Source organism: Aplidium turbinatum, chromosome 4 (assembly GCF_918807975.1).
Source record: "Aplidium turbinatum chromosome 4, kaAplTurb1.1, whole genome shotgun sequence".
NCBI lineage: Eukaryota > Metazoa > Chordata > Ascidiacea > Aplousobranchia > Polyclinidae > Aplidium > Aplidium turbinatum.
The window spans coordinates 42,656,842-42,674,135 of NC_137475.1; the positions used below are offsets into that span (position 1 = coordinate 42,656,842).

A 17,294-nucleotide genomic window follows, 5' to 3' on the forward strand; every position below is an offset into this window, starting at 1 on the left:
TTTTCTTTTGTATGAAACAAATCTTTCGAGAAATTTAGTTCGAAATGAAATATTTTGAAATGTTTTCCTTTCAAACAATAGTAGCCTTAAACAACTGACAAACTGTTTTGTTGTAAATGTGTAACGAAATTTAACTTCTTCGAAACCAAGACAAAGAATTTTGCATGGGAACAAATTATTTCGAAGATTTTTTTCCGCCTGTCCTAGCTGGGACATGATCTTAATATTTTTTGTAATGATGTAGCAGAATGGTTTAAAATTGTTTTAAGCTTTCAAAAGCAATGGGGATTGTGTGTTCACTCTTGCCGTTCTAAAAAAATATGTTATTATGTTAAATGCCGTCTGGTTGTTAGGTTTTACTTGTATATGGTTAAAAAAATCACCTCTCTACCAAAACTGTACTAAAAAAATAATAATAAACTGGTGTTTTTAAAATTTACGCAATATAACTTGTTTTAGTACCGTGTCTGTGTTTTCTATTGTTTTGCAATAAACAAGAAATCTTCAGCTTCTATTGATAGCATGTCGTCACAATGGAAAGTACCTTGCTGGGTCAAGAACATGTAGCGACTCACACAAAATTATTGCTTCTACTTTAAATTTCACTGAAATTACTGATATGGGTAGACATTTAGGTTACTCAAAGTTTAGGATAATTTGACTCTCATCTTGCGCCAATTTTAACCACGATTGCAATTTAATGTCAGCATTTCACAACAGGTGGCAACATTTATGAAGACTCAGGTAATGTTGTGCTCTAAATTTTTCCAAGTTTGTGAAGCAAGCGACACAATAAACTAGTGAGGTCTATTGTGTTACGATCACAGAGACTTTACAAAATAGAATGCGTTGCCTTTCATGACTAAGCCCAGTGCAACCCACTATTTAGGAAGTTTGTAGTACGATTGGCGTAAACTTGTTGCAAGTTGATTAATCTGGTAGAAAAGTACTCGTTAAATAATTTGCCTTTTTCATTGATTGTATGTCATTGAATGTTGTGTCAATGTAAAAACGACATCCGTCCAACTTGAAAGTAAAACTGAAATTGCAAAAAATAAGATTATCTTAAACACCCCACACAGCAAATCATCCATTTCTTACATCATACACATTCAATCAATGTAAAAAAGTGGTTGATTTGCTGTCTGGGACGCAATTTACTCCAAATGCAGTGGATAAAGACGAGCTTGGCGGCAATAACAAGCCCCTATGACGTGAAAAAACATCGGAATTTTGTACAAAAGTGAAGAAGCAAGGCTTCGTACCGCACCTGGCTATCGGGCAATTTCAAGAGCATTTACATGATCAAGGAAACTTGATACTGTTCAATGGGTGACAGAAAAGAAAGTGGCGGCCAAGGAATTACTGAGTTAAATTTTCCGCTTTGGTTTTAATCGTGTCGAATGCAAAATTGCATCAGACTAAATTTCTACATGATCGACTAAATTTTACGCTTAAAAAGACGAATTGCTTCGAATTAAAGTCACCAAACGATTTCCCAGCTCGTTAACTACTGTGTGTTGACATTGCGTCAATATACGTTAGGTAACATAAAAACTGTTGGTTTTTAATTCAGTCAACCTTACCGATTATGAACGATTAAAAACACAGATTTGGTGAAGCAAATCTCTTCCCATAAATTAAATATATTTATTGACCCGAGATAATTGATGAGTTTGTGTCGTCATAAAATCAAATGAACGAACACAGCAAAGTCACTGACCACAATTTAGTGCAAGCCAATATACATCAATGCAAAAGTAATGTAAACATTTCAAGCGTAATAATCTTGATAAGTATTGGTAAACTATAATCCAATTTATAACGACGTTTCATGAATCAAAAAGTAGCCGCTCGACACCTGCCCAAACATCTATCCTAGACCGAGTCGCCGCCACAGCCCAAGGGTGGTAGAAGGCAAAGCCCCTCGACACGTGGAATGGCGAAGAAGGTTCAAACGAAGATAATCGGCCAGAAAGAGCTGACTTGTCAACAATATCAAGTTTGGCTCCCAGACGAACAATATGTCGCAGATGTTGCCTACCACCAAATAGGCAGAAAAAAAATAAAAAAATTTGTTACAATAGCAAGGATTTAAAAGAAAACATGACTTTCAGCTGGCAACGCTTAACAAACTTAGAGCGGATTCATGTTTCAAGGTAGGCTTTGTTTAGTTAAATCAAAACAAACCATGCAACTAACTACTTCAGAGCTATAGTGTCAGCTTATCAAGAGAAAAAATAGCAATAACTTTTAAAAAAATGTAGTCTGTAGGGAGATTATAATTTGAATTTGTACCGGTCGGCTCAAACTTCAAGTCACACTCACACCATTACCGCAGCACGGTTCTCCCAAAATCTTTGGAAAATGGGTAGAATAAACCTTTCAAACTTAAAATTTGTACATTCTTTTAAAGTTTGGGTAAGACCGCGGCCACATTAACCACAGTATCTAATATTCCCTCACACCATACTATTACAAGCTCTTTATCTATCCAACCAAAGCAGAACATCTCAGCAGGATAACGGTGTCAATTTCCCGCTGATTTTCAAATTTACACCGAGGGTAAACCAAACGTAAATTCAGTATTCGGTAAAAAAAAACACAGTTGCAACTTGCAAATAAGAACATCGGCAATAAACATAGTAGGCCAACTACTGTTCTGCAGTCAGGCAAGTTTTATTAAAATTTTGTTAGAGCACAATGTAACATCACATTAAAATTAACCAAATGACCCCTTGCAAAAAGTTTGAATTTGAATGTGTTTTTAAATTTAACTGCATATTTCAGATAAGACGAATCCAAGGAAATTACCAGTAATATTTGATATAAAAAAACTACCGTTTACTGTCGTGTAAGCGGAGAAAACTTTTTCTCTCAACATTGAGAAAATTCCAAGTCTGACTGGTTAAATTGCTGGAAGATGAAGACTTCCGTTTCTTCGACTAGTTGTTTTTTTTTACAGTTTGTTTGCAACGGCTAAAGAAAAACAACAACTCGTAGAAACGGAAGAGAAAAAGTTTTCTCCGCTTACACGACAGTAAACGGTAGTTTTCTTATATCAAATATAACTGCTTATTTCTCACAGAAGCTTTGGCAGCCATTGAGAAATAACAAAATCTAGTCTGTTTTTTGCTTTACAGTTGCTTTTATTTCATTAAAGAATTTTAATTTTTTATCTCAATACCGCTACGTACAACTTCCTTACATTCAAACTGAGGTGACCACATTGGGTGCACGCGCAAGTCAAGTGTTAACAAAAATTGAAATAATATTTAATTGGTCGTAACACTTAAATCAAAGAAGATTAGCTAATTGGAAACAATTATTCAATAATTGGTTACAGTCAGACTATGCCTCAACAACCAACCTCAATCATATAACAATTGAGCATTACAACAGTATAGTTTTTTACATATTTACAAATAGTTTAACATTCAAACGTTTTCGGCTTAACTTAAACCCTCATCAGGAATCTGCAAATATTTATGAATGTTAAACTATTTGTAAATATGTAAAATATATACTGTTGTAATGCTCTGCCCTGTGGTATTGTTGTGTCTTGCCTGTCTTTGGTACAAAAAAGCAAACTCTCTCCCGAAACTATATGACCAATGACCATTGACCCTTGGTTTATGGAACCAATCAGACAATCAACATTTTTTACAAAGATTTGACGCTTACAAACGTTGAATGAATGTAAAAAGCACAGACTTTGCTAGTGGTCATAAGTGTTGTTATAACAACACATGGTCTACTATAACATAACAATCGTAAAACAACGATTTAAGTCAAGTCATGGCTTGCAAGCAAGCAAACATAAACAACTACCTGAAAATGTTTGGAATTGCTTTACAGATTATGTTGTGAAGCCATTACGTTTGAAAAATAAACAACATCAATAACATATAAAGTTGCTACAAAAAATGATCAGAGATAAGCATCCACACACCTTGGTATAAGAAAAGGAATAACCTAGACAGCAAAATCAGTCATTTTTACATTGATTTAACGTCTTCCGACGTTAAATCAATATAAAAATGACTGATTTTGCTGTCTGGAAAAGTATAAAAGAAGTTTCAAAGTTAAGTTTCCGAAAAAACTGCGTGATAATTATAATCACAACAGATAAGTTTGTTAAACATTTTTTAAACCTTTTCAACTTTTTCGTTTATCAGACAACAAAAGCGACATTCACGCTAAGGTTGTCTTTGGAATCAGTAAACATAAACAATTTGTTGGCAGCGTTACTCTGCCATGTACAAAACCAATGCATCTCAATGAAAACATTGCAAAAGGTTTTCGTCAAAAAGAATCACGTCATAAATGACAAGACGACTGTAGAGTAGAACATTTGCACTAAATATTTGCTTTTTAGCATAATTCAACACGGTCCACCGCAACAAAACAACCTCTCGCACTGTATTACTCCCTCACTGATCACTTGTTTTATTAAAAAACTTCAAATAAATAAAAGGATGCTTATAATATTTTGTCTGATTCGAACAAAAGTTTTACAAAAAGTACAGATTTTGTCACTGAGTAGGAGTAGAAGTATGAGGATTGGGGTTGAAAAGCAGTGGATTGTTTTCGTAACAAAGCATACCTGAAGATCAGGGATTGTCCAAAAAAAAATACTAAATGAACCTTCATGTGCACACAAAAATTCTGCGATATGAATAACTAAAAATTCTCTTGCGAGTTTTAGTCAAGCGTTTATTCATGGATAGGAAAATGTTCACACAAACGCGTTGGTCGCATGCCACATAACCGCATACCCGAAAGCAAAACAAGTTCACAGTTTGAGTGCTTCACGCCCTGTAGAGAGCTCTAATTGTTAAAGTACTTCTGATCAGATGGCACTGGCAGATCATAGTTGTTCTATTGCACTGAAAACAACGCTTCGAATATTTGCCAAACAATAATCACAGTTTACCCCACACTGTTTAATCCCACTCCTTGTGTATCTATCCATCTGGTTTGGCAACGAATGCCTTAGCATCTTCTAAGACTTCAAGCATAAGCATTGTAGTGTTCAGCATTGGCATTTGCATTCGCTGATAACAGGATATTGGATGTTAATCCAGGAACAGTATTTGTGATCTAAAATACCTTGACAATACCATCTCAAAATAACTATCCTTGATTGAGCGGAGGACTTGCATTTCATCCCAGCTGGAATGGAACACGATTTCGTCGAGTCGCAGTATCCTTCTTTTATAAAACGAGGCCAGAATCTTACCCCAAGATCTTTCCACCTGTAATGAACAGGGCAAGCTGTCTCATGGTGCAGCCATGCTTGAATAATGCGCTTGTGTTTCAAAACCTTTTTCCAAAGTTTTCGAGGTTTCTGAGCACGATTGTTCCGCTTAAAGAGCTTTCGAATCTCGAACGGGACACGGCTCGATGGTTGCTTCTTCATATTGTTATCATCAAAGTCGTCGGGGTAAGTAGAAGACATGTATGAGGGTAAATAATCCAGATCCAGCATATCACGCAACATTTTATCATCAATGTCTGTTGGACTAGGATCATATTCATTATCCGGATCTTCCTCTAGGATCGGAATTGGCATTTTGTCCGAAGACCGCAAACGTTTGTGATATTGGCCGGCCACTCCGGTCACTAAGATTGGACCAATGTTCTCAAACAAGCATAGCAACAACAATATCTTTACAGCTAAAAACATTATATATACTATTAAATATTCCTTAAGTTTAACATCAACGAAGGCTTGTACCTACAAAAATATTAGTAAACATATTACGTAACGTCAAATCTAGCTGTCAATCAAATGAGTATGATAGCAGCTGCAGTACAATTTTGACTCATCTTTAATGTATAAATTTTATTTCGACAACTGATCTGACCAATGGTTCAACCTTGTAATCCTTTTCAAAGAACCATTACGCCTGCGGCGGACCCACGAGAATGACCATAAGCGATAGCATTGAAAAGATTACCCTCAAAAGTAAAACCCTAAAACCAAGGCATGACCGGACCATTTCTTTTCACGAACACTTAAAGGAGCCACAGAAAATTAATTATAGTCTGGACTATCCTGCTGTAATGATAGCAGGCTATTCCGCAATGCAAGACTTTCACAGCTTGTTTCAAACAAGGATAACAAATCAACAACGACAATATTTTCATTCTGCGTAGAGAAGGCTACTCCATTAAATATTGAGTTGATTACAGACCTAATTGTAAGAGAAACTCTGACTACAGTGCCTGGTATGACTTTCTTAAACGAACCAATGCCGATCAACTAATGCTATGGTTTTATTTATTGTGACTCTACAACTGCTAAGGTCTTTTAGCGACAGGGCTCATTTTTAATTTTATATTAAGTTTACGATCTCCCCACATCACAATCTAACTTATTCTCACTGCGTTATGTAAAAAAGAATACAATTGGTACCGTTTTTAAAGTTTTCAGTTTGACCCGACGGGGAATGGATCTCAGCTTCACCAGCATTAGATCCGAACTCGGCCAGTGAGCTGGCTGGTAATCAACTGGGCATTACTGGTAAACATTTAAACAATGTATCATTTATAGTGCACAACGGCTTGAATGAAAAACATTGAAACCAGCTGACACTAACATTATTAACTCAGCAAGGATGGTAGCAAAAAAACATAAATGTGTTTATGACATATTCCCCAGGTGTTAGTGATAAAATATTCCGGGATGGCCAGTGGCCACCTTAACTCCTCCCACATTTTACATTTTAGCAAAATGACCTTTTATTGAACTATTTGCTATCTGACAAACAAATTGTTTTTTTTTTCCATTTCCAAACCACCTCAAAGCAATTTCTACAACGGATACCTAAACCGTGGCAGCAAAATCTTTTTTTTTATATTGCTTCAATGTCTGCAGACGCTGAATCATTGTAAAAAAAACTGTTCATAGCTAAGAAGCATAAGCAACAACTTCCTCTGATACTTATCTTTTCTTGTTATCTCAAAAGCTGAAACTTCACTTACAAGTCAAACAGTTGCGTCGAAACTTCCACACTAAACGTGGAAACTACCGAACAACAGCACAGCTAGAAAACAATTATCTGTCTACTTTTATTGCATAGCTTTCGGCAAGATCAACCTATCCCACATACCGCATATGTCTCGTAAAAAAAAAAACATAAATTTAATTATCAAAATTTCAACTCCACATACGTTTAGCCCATGAGTGCTTCTAACAACTTTTTCTTCTCAGATTTTATGACGCTGTTGTATCATGTGTGTTATGCCTCCCTGGGCTACTAATTACAATATAATCTTTCAAGTCTCGTTTCACGACTCCATTGCCTTTTCTTAGCCTTGTTTCACTTAATTTTCCTTTCTTGGCTTATGCAAGGCGAGATAATGGACAAACTGCTTTTCGTTGTTGGTCGAACACTATATTATCTCAAGTCGGTCAACATTTGCTTACCTTTCAGTCTTTTATATCGACTGTTTGATACCGCTGGCAAGAAACTAAAGTTTGTTCTAAGTGTGCCTTCATCAAGGTTATGTGCGCAGTGGGAAGACTATGGAATTTTCTCAATGATTTAACGCACGGTAGAGATGAGTCAATGCGGAAAATATTCAAGTTATGGTTAACAGATTGCAGTAGAGATTTCATTTCAGTTTTAAGGAAAATAAAATTGTAACTCAATATGTCACATGTTGTCATTATATTGAGTGAATGAGAAACGCATAATTTGAACAACTTCTACTTGTTTTTATCAGTATGTTTACCGACTAAGCAAAGTCATATTTTTTTTTATTTTTATTCATCAAAGTAAGTGCTGCTTTAAATGCTAAAAAGCTGCTATATATAATAAGTAGGCCTACCGTTGCACACAACAATGGCTTTATAAACAACACACGTTAGTTTCTGCTTTAACTTCTGAGGTGAGTTAGACCTAGCATAACCTCGTGGCGACTGTAACTAACTAACTAACCTAACTCACTGTCACTTCAAATGCACTGACCTACCATTCAAGATTTTGCGCCTTTTTCCTTCCCCTCTCTTGTGCAAAAAATCGTCGCTTTCATCTTTTAGGTCACTACTATTCCAAACAGCAAATTCCGTCGTTTTTGCATTGATTGAACGTTTGCAGACGTTGAATCAACGCAAAAACGACGGATTTTCTTTTCTAAGATAATTCTATCACCAAATTGGCAGTGAGGTATAGTGGAGGTTGCTTTTTGTTCTTGTGTCCCTGGTTCGATTCCACGTCAGACTTGTAACATATGATAAGATGTGTCTTTGCGTCACATCGGTAAAAGTGAATGTCTTCACAATAATACACATATTTGTAAAATAGTCGCAGCTTACCAATCTCGGTCAACAGAAGCTTTGTATTCGGTAAAAGACCTTTACTCATTGCGCTGCTCACAAAAGGTAAACTAAATGGTTTCATTGGAAAATAAGTTCATTGTATGTTCGATGGTTGAAGATTTGAATTAACTGAACAGAAGACAACAAGAAATAATCTACGTTTCTACCGTAAAGTATCTACCCTTGTTTTTGTCAGTCACAGTCGCATGCTGTCGGTAAGAAATTCATCATTCGGACACACAAATAGTGGGAGCTTGTTCATCAGTTTGTCGTTTTTGTGAGAAGTCGAATAAACGGTTCAATTTTTAAGCTTTTTAAATAATCTTAGAGCAAATCAATCGTGTTTTACATTACAATGTTATTTTATAACGTCAGCAAATATTAAATCAATGTAAAAAACGAATGATTTGCTGTCTGGAAACAAGACGCATTTTCAAACAGGGCTTTGCAAACAATCTAACATGTTTGACGTATCATGTACGTGTTATCTTGCCCCATTACAACCTACACCATGTAACAAATCCCACAATTTTCACATTAGGCTTTTATTTAAATCTACGTGTAATGATGCGTAAAGAATTTAAAGTGTATGGTCTGACTCTTTATAACCACGGTTATAAACAATGACATAACCACGGTTTTATTTTTTTCTCTACATACGCCTATTCTTTACAATACTACCTGCTTTAAATTGACGCACAATAACGTTGACAGGGATCCAGGGGATCCTTTAAGACCCGGTATGAATTTGGGGACCCATAAAGTTTAAAGGGGCCCGGAACTTGAAGCCACCGCGTATTATTTAAGAGTGTCTTAACTTAAGGCCCAAGGATCAGGTTAGTAAAGGACCTAAATTTTTTTCACCGGCACTGTTGCTGCATGATATGCTGATGTTCTACATAATATGTTTGTCGGCCCAGTAGCTAAGTCTTTAGCGCGTGACTTCATGAACGAAGAAGATCAAGCGCTGCTGGTTCGAGTCTCGAGGTGCGCGCCTGAGCAACGCATTTCAGAACTGCTCTCCATTCAGCGGAACCAAATAGATAGATTAATTCCAGGCAACAACACTTCAACAGTTGAGAAGGAGCGATCTTCCTGGCGTCAGCACTACCCGACTACTCACTATAGAACAGCGAGCATTGTGTTTCGCTAACCATTTCAACAATCGGAAAACTTCACTCTGCCAATCTCGGTAACCGACCTTGCGTCACAAGCCTCTGCAGTCTGCAAGTATGCGAAACTATCAGAAATAATCTAACAAGGCCTTGTCAGTCGGAGCATAAAAATTTAAAACCAAACCAAAGACATTCTTACTGTTATGAACAAGGAATAACACAACCGGTGTTTATTTAAATCTCTATTCTCATAACTTTTCTGCTGCGGCTGCTGATCTAATCAAATTTTCTTTTTTTATTACCTGATCGTTTTGTTGTTTTCAAATATCCAAAAGTTGCCTTCTTTCAGGTATTGATCAGTCATAGACTGCTTCAACCATCTCTGTGGAGCATTTTGAAACAGTCGATGGCTCAACACTGCAGAAATGTCTGCAATTGCAAAACATTTCTGTTTATGGATTTAGAAACAATACCGGAAAGAAAACATTGACCACAAAGCAGTCGGCAGAAACTGAGGTTTTCACTTTTTTTATGCTCCTTTACTGATTAGACTCAACAATCTCACGAGTAATACTTTGCTCAAACCCGTAAGAAAAAAAATGGTTTCCAATGATTTTGCATTTTCAACTCTCCTGAAACAAAACTGACAAGTGACTTTGTAATCTTTTGATTTCTTCAAGTGCAAAATAGCCAATTAGGCTACGTTGATGGGAAATTAAACTTTTTCATTAAATTGACGTCAATATATGTTAAACTAATGTAAAATTGTAAATCCTTTCAGCAGTGCACACCGGTGGTTGATAAGCCGCTCTGCAGTTTGCAAGCTACATTGCCATAAGAATAATTGGAATTAACTTGAAATCTAGCAGCAGGCAAGTTGCTTGGATTATATCGCACGTAAAGATTTTACCTAAGGCCAAGTGCTTGACATTGCTCAAGGAAAACCCTCCTATTAATAATAATAATAATCGAAAGACTTAATTATTGTCGCTTTGCAACTGGAAAGTTCTTTTGGCGACTGTATCTGTTTCACTTTGTGTCGTAGAAAAGCTTGACAAAAGAAAAAGCGACAAAAAAATAGAATAGGCCTAATAGTGGAAAATTTGATTTGTTTTTTTAACTCTGTTGTCTCCTGCAATCATCACTACCATTCAGATTTGGTGTTGTTCCCACTGGTGGGAATGACGATTCTTTCCTTGCAGCGATTGCCTTCACTCCTATTCTCCATCTTGTTCCGTCTGTCGTATCTTCTTGCTTCAGTCCGACTTTGTCTCTCTCATTTTTCTCCTACTCTTTTCATGTTCTTTTTGGGCGTTCCCGCTTCCTCCTCCCATTTACCTTGAAAGACAATGCATTTTGAAGAGAACTATCTTTCTCCTTCCTTAGCACATGTCCATTGTCTATACAATCATATTTCGTTTGCCCTGACAAGTGGTTCAATAACCTCTAGCATATCCATCAATTCTTCAGTTATTTTCCTGGTTTTTAGTCCACACGTTGCTCCCACTATTGCCCTTTCCGTTCTTCTCAAAAATAGGCCGTTCACTTTCTCTTACTATCCATGTTTCGCAGCCGTAGGCTACAATATTGCAGGCCGCACACCACTCCGATAGACTTTCTCTTCCATTTTTAACGAAAACGTTTTTCCATATAACATTTCCCCACATTTCCTGAACTTTACCCAACCCAGCCTTGCCCTTCTTATCACAATGATTTTATCCACGCGATTTCCAGACACCGAAATCCGTCATTTTTGCATTGATTTAACGTCTACAGACATTGAATTAATGTAAAAATGGCGGATTTTGCTGTCTAAGTTAATATTTTTGAGTAATTTCCGCCTTTCTTGCATTGCAATGAGAAAACGTAATGCTTGCACTTCCAAATAACTTAGCATGGCGTTTCACCTTATAGATTTAGAACTTTAACCCAGACAACAAAATTTGTCATTTTTACATTGATTCGAACGTCTGCAGACGTTGAATCAATGTAAAAATGACGGATTTTGCCGTCTGGGAAAGTCCCAACATATCAGACGTTTAGGGAGCCGTGATAAATGTACGCTACCTTACGTTTGTATTTTGGGTCATTTGTGCATTTATTATGTAGCCCACCTTACTCCAGACACAATAAATATAAACTTTTTCCCTCATGACTCAAATCACTGATTCAACACCTTTGCCTACGACTAGATACCGAAATAGCAGAAAATAACCAGTTTGCATGCGACACTGTACAACCTACACTGTAATAATAAATCTATAATGACATGGTGTTTTAGCTATGACTCTGAATCATAGGACTTTCAAAGCGAGAGGTGTAGGAGTATCATCATTTGTATAATTTCACACATTTGCGCAACAAAAATGACAATGACAGGTGCATTTTGAGCAAATATATTGTTGGTAGAGTGTTCGAATAGGGAAGAATTTATTTCACAACACAATCCTATAAACGTCTGAAGCAGACTTGGACAACTAGATAATTCTAGTTGTCTAATTCGATAAATTAGAGCGAAATGGCGGTAATTGTAATTCTAATCTAGTTCGGTAAAATCCTGTTTGCTCTAATTGTATTTCTTATCCAATCTCCAGTTTTGCTAAAAACTTTAGTTTGTCCAACAGTATTTTTGGCAAATGGAAGGATACTGCGCTCTTATCAACGTTATACAAAGAAAATGCAATAAAATGATCAAGATCAAAGTGTCGTTCCATCCCTTGAGCAGCAAAGTCATGAAAAAAATCGATTAATTCATCAATTCACTGACGTTACAATGTACATTATGACGTTTACAAGTGATTTTGGCGCTGTGATGGTGGAATGACACTTTGATTCCGAGTTGCCACATTGGCGTTTTTATCTAACAAAAAAAAGATATGTGACAACTGCGTCCAACTAATTCTAATCTAGTTTAAATTCTACTCTAATTTGTGAAATCTTGGGTAGCTCTAATTCTAATCCTAGTCTAATTTTTAAAAGCTTAAATTACTCATGTTATATAATTCTAATCTAATTTCGAAAGATTACAAAAATTCTAGTTGTCCAAGTCTGGTCTGAAGTACCACTCTCTTGTGACCAAATTGTTTTTTTGCATAAAGTATGACATCTAATTTACGTTGCTTTGCAATTTTCTCTGTTTTAGATTTTTTAAAGTTTTAAATCATTTAAAAAAAAAAGAAAATGACTAGCCGAAAATATTCGCTTATTGTTTTTTGCTTTTATAATATTAAATGTAGTGTTGTTGCTGAGCTATGTCTGTTTATGGTTTAAATCAAGGGGTCCGGACGTGAGGAAGTCGATCCTTCTTCAACTTTATAATTAAGTTTCTTTGCAAGACCCAGCCGCGCTCTCTCAATGGGTATCGAACCGAGGCCTTTCTGAGCGCCATGAAATCGCTCTTACCATACAGTCGCAAGCATTCTTTTATGCTGAAGAGAACACTTGTCTACTTTGTATGTTCCCAGAGCCGTTGAGAAGATAATTTGGGATAATTTGATTGGTACCAACGAGATCCTCTGGCACCGAATCAAGGCACTTTAAAGAACAACGTACTATATCAAACGAGAAGATTTTTTCATACTCCTGGGCCTATTGAAAAGATCATGAGCCCCTAAAACTATGCCGGGTCCAGATCCAAAAACAGTCCCCCTGTCAACGCTACTGCGTGTTCCTGCATAATTGTGAACGCTGCAAAGAGACTGGCTATCCTTGGTAGCAAAATTCGTCCATTTTAGATTAATTCAACGTCTGCAAACGAATTTTTTGAGACCTACAACGAGTTCACGAATGGGAAAACTGGGGTGTTTCAAAGTTTGACAGTTAAAAATTTGGAGGCGGAAATTCGACCAGTTACGCTACTGGTTAGCCCCACCGCCCAGTGAAGTCTCTCCTTTTGTTTATATATAAACATGAACCAAAATGAAAACACCGTTTTCATTGTCGTCAATTGCCCGAAGAATGACTAAGCATCTGTCTGCTCAAGCTGCAAGGAGTAACAGTTTTTCGTAGTTTTACATCTTCCTTACATAACAAAGCAAAAAAGTAATGTTAAAATAGAAAAAGCTGGTGATACTAAAGAACAAGATTAATTCTGTTTTCATGCTCAGCAGATGAAAGGGTTATCCATTTGATAGCAGAAGTATCAATTTCGTCTCGATTATCACATTTTAGAAAACAACAATTCATTTTTACAGTGAGTCTGACGTTGGTAAATGTTAGAATTTTGAAGTCACAACTTACATTCACTCCAGCCAGCAAATTACTCTTTTTTATGTTAATTCAACGTCTGCAAACGTTAAATCAATGCAAAAAAAAATAGTTTACTGACTGGAGTTGTGTGGTCGTTCTACCTGCTATTAGCGCCATTTTACTTTGTAAACACATCCACAACTTGAGCACGTGCATGTGAGCATGGGATACAAAATCACTATTAATAAATATCGGTTTGATGTCGACCTCAGTTGAAACAGCAAGGTCAGAAATTATATTCTATATACCTTTTTTTTTCTTCATCATAAAAGTCGATTTCGACTCTCCAGCACTCCATGGACTCTCTCCCTTTGCAATTCTCTTACTATTTACTAACAGCATCTCTCGTAACCTCCAGCAACGGGGAAATGGACCTAACAAGATGACAGATGAGTGAACTGCGGTGTGACTGCTGTTCATTCACAGTCAATTATTGGGACGTAGCTGACAGAGAGCAATTGTTTGTACAAAATGGTTGTACAAATTTGTTACGAAATTGTACAACAATTGCCTACAACAACATACAAAGTTTTGGCGTCCTTTAGGTAAGCTTGTTTCCTTAGAGCAAAACCTCTCTGTTATCAAAACCAAAGGTTTCATAATGTAATCTAACGATAGTAATAACAATAATTAATTAAAGATAACAACGTTTATACAGTGCGATTTTCTTAACAACAACTACGCTTTTAGGGGCTGTAGTGTAGGAAGCAAACAGAACGCATTTTTATATTGTATAACCAGACTAAAATCAGAAAACATTTCATAATTAGATCTGTTCAGTTCATTTGTTCTCATCTGAATCTGAACGCTACATTATGATACAATGTTTGTATTGAAAATGTGACTGAACAAAAACACTTTTAAAATTGTAGTGACGTTTTGTTTCACTTTTGTTTCATATCTCAAGTAAGTATCTTGTAATCACTAAAACAAATTTCCAAGAAAATATCAGTAAACTGTTGTTGCTGAATTGTAGACTATCAGAAAGAAAAGCCTATTTTCAAACTTCAAAGCCAAAATCTTGCAATAAAAATACCTAAGCGCCCGTCATTTTTTCACTTCCCTTCACCAATTAGGTTGTATCTCACGAAAACGTGCTAAATAACTTGGCAAAAGTCCATGTCGTGATTTAAAAGATGGTGATAGACTTGTGTAGCCTTATCATAGAACAAAAAACGTTGTTTTATTGTTGGATCAACAACTTTTGGTTGACTTCGAAACCATCACAAGAATTAATACAGATCTTTTCACATTGTGTCAAAAACTGCAGACGTGTGAGCAATACATAATTAATAAGCATGATTTCCTGGTTGGAACGCTTTATACGAATGTTGATCGCCATAAAATTATTCAATTACCATAGTCAGCTTCAAAACAAGTTTATAGATGGGAGAGGATAAAGTTATATGTGCCAATAAGTTTTCTGCGAGCGCTACAACTTTCAATGAGCAGAAACAGATATATCTTCTTCCCTCACACCTGCACAGTGCATACGGATGTTGTAATAAAATAAAGCTTGTTTCAAGATTCTTTATGCCATTGATTGATGTTCATCATTTTTAATAGAACACACGCACTTTTCTTTCATTTAAAGCTTTCACGTTTACATCATTTCAACGTGCACATACGTTAAACACCCATTTACAATACAACTAGTTTGCCATCTGGAACAACATGCAGTAGATCTTGCGTTGTCATAATGTCATAGACTCACCATCTTTACGATATTTTGTGTAGTTGCAGTGAAGTGTAGAAATGTCTTGAAAAGATTTTTCGAAAAAGAAACGAATACATAAAGCAAGACAATGAAACATCAAACACCTAAGTTTTTCTTTTTAGTATTGGCTTTAACTTCTAAGGCAATCTAGCTCGATTGACCAAAATGTCTTTATTGGATCAATATTTCCCCTATTTGTCTAACAATCTTCTTAGCATTAGACTAACTTTGTTTTAAAACACAACAAACGTAGGCTAAAGATGAAGACAATGGATGTTCATTGTTTTGCTTCAGACACGCCACGCTAGCGCGGTTGTGACGTGAGATAGCACGTATTGGCACTAGGCCTACTACCGGGCTACGTGTCATAGCAGAAAAACATTCCTTCACAATTCTTAGATTACTTGTTTCTAATTGTGTTCCTACTAGAAGAATACAACAAACTATTTTGTGTTGGTTTCGATATCTGCTCGTTTCTACTATCGTAAATACAAATGTATTCCTTCAGCGACTTCTATAAGTATTTTCGTGTAGAAGGTTGTGTGCACAACAAAGAAAAACACAGTGTAGTGCACTCATGAAAAGTTTATTTTAACTGATCTTTGCCTTGGAAAAAAACTTTGAATTTTCTATATGTCAATTTATCAATAAAAGACTGTGAAAAAGCGTAACAGAGGAGGAACTAATAATTCCTTATCTTCCCTCTTGAAAAGAAATAACTTCCAAAACTAAACATATTAGTTACAACTTTCATCGCAGAAATTGCAACGTCTTGTTAATCCCGCCCAGAAGCCAAAAGAACATATTTTTATAAAGTTGTTTCATCGTAATCCAGTAACTAAAAACCATTCAGAGACGCAGTTACATGTCTGACATGCTATAGAATCTTCCTTGCTTTTATAAACCGTGTGAACGTGTCACTTTTAATAATTTTTTAACACTTGAAGACAGTTCTGCAAAACTACAAAGTCGAAAAACTTAACTTGACTATAAAATCATTAAATTTTTTTTATGTTTTCATCACAGATAGTATTTTATACAACAGTACGATCGCTATCAGTATCATTTTCGAGCTCCATGGCAGAATAACAACCTACCGCTGAGGAAAAAGAAGAAAAAAAAAATACAAGACATTTTTTAAAGGGTGAAAAATTATAAAAATGCTAGAAATGCATAAAAAATAAGCTGCAATTTTCCATCAAAATGCAGGTTTGTTTTCTCAAACAAAATGGATTGGGTTAATATACAATAGCAAGCAACACGCGTTTTTTTTGAGTGCTCCTCCTGTCAACGCCACTGCTTCATTATATTCATGTTGTATAAATCAGGGTTTCCCAAACTGTGGTCCGCCGACCACTGGTGGTTCGTGACGACTGCACACGTGTTCCGTGGCAATATAACAAGAAATTAAAGTCACACATATACGTTGTACAGTAGGCTACGTACCCTGTCAAAGAAAATTGCCGCAGTTCTTTACAACTTAAATGATTTCGAAAGCTTTTGCTATCCAGTATGGTAAATCTTACTTGTATGTAGCACCTTCCTTGCAGTTAAAAATGTTGTTTACCAAAATTCTCGTTATCCTCCTCATGGCCACTTAAAGATACGGCTTGATTTGTCACATTTTGCAGAAATTTCCAGGATTTTCTAACTTTGGGCAAATGTTTAAATGAATTTTTCTGAAATTTATAATGTTAAGCTTTCTTTACTGTTTTCCTCAGATGACACAATAGGTTTTAAGTTTTAACATCCTCACATGTTGAAAAACAAAGAAAATTTGATTTCGAAGGTTTTAGTCAGACTGTTAATTTTTCAATAACAGTCTGATTCAGCGTTTTTCAACTTACTCTTTTTCATTTGCTATTGCTTCCTCAAGGCAACAAAA

At 36.0% G+C, this 17,294-nt stretch overlaps 1 protein-coding gene across 1 annotated transcript; it reads right to left on the minus strand.

Annotated features, from left to right (window-relative positions):
- Positions 1–5,035: 5,035 nt before the first annotated feature.
- On the minus strand, positions 5,036–5,689 carry LOC145769198 (noggin-like). The gene has a single exon (XM_082580788.1). The coding sequence runs from the start codon at positions 5,687–5,689 to the stop codon at positions 5,036–5,038; it is 654 nt and encodes a 217-aa protein (XP_082436914.1).
- Positions 5,690–17,294: the final 11,605 nt, after the last annotated feature.

Bases quoted from the DNA above. Each gene is read 5' to 3' on its own strand.
- LOC145769198 (XM_082580788.1), bottom strand. From the start codon at position 5,689: ATGTTTTTAGCTGTAAAGATATTGTTGTTGCTATGCTTGTTTGAGAAC.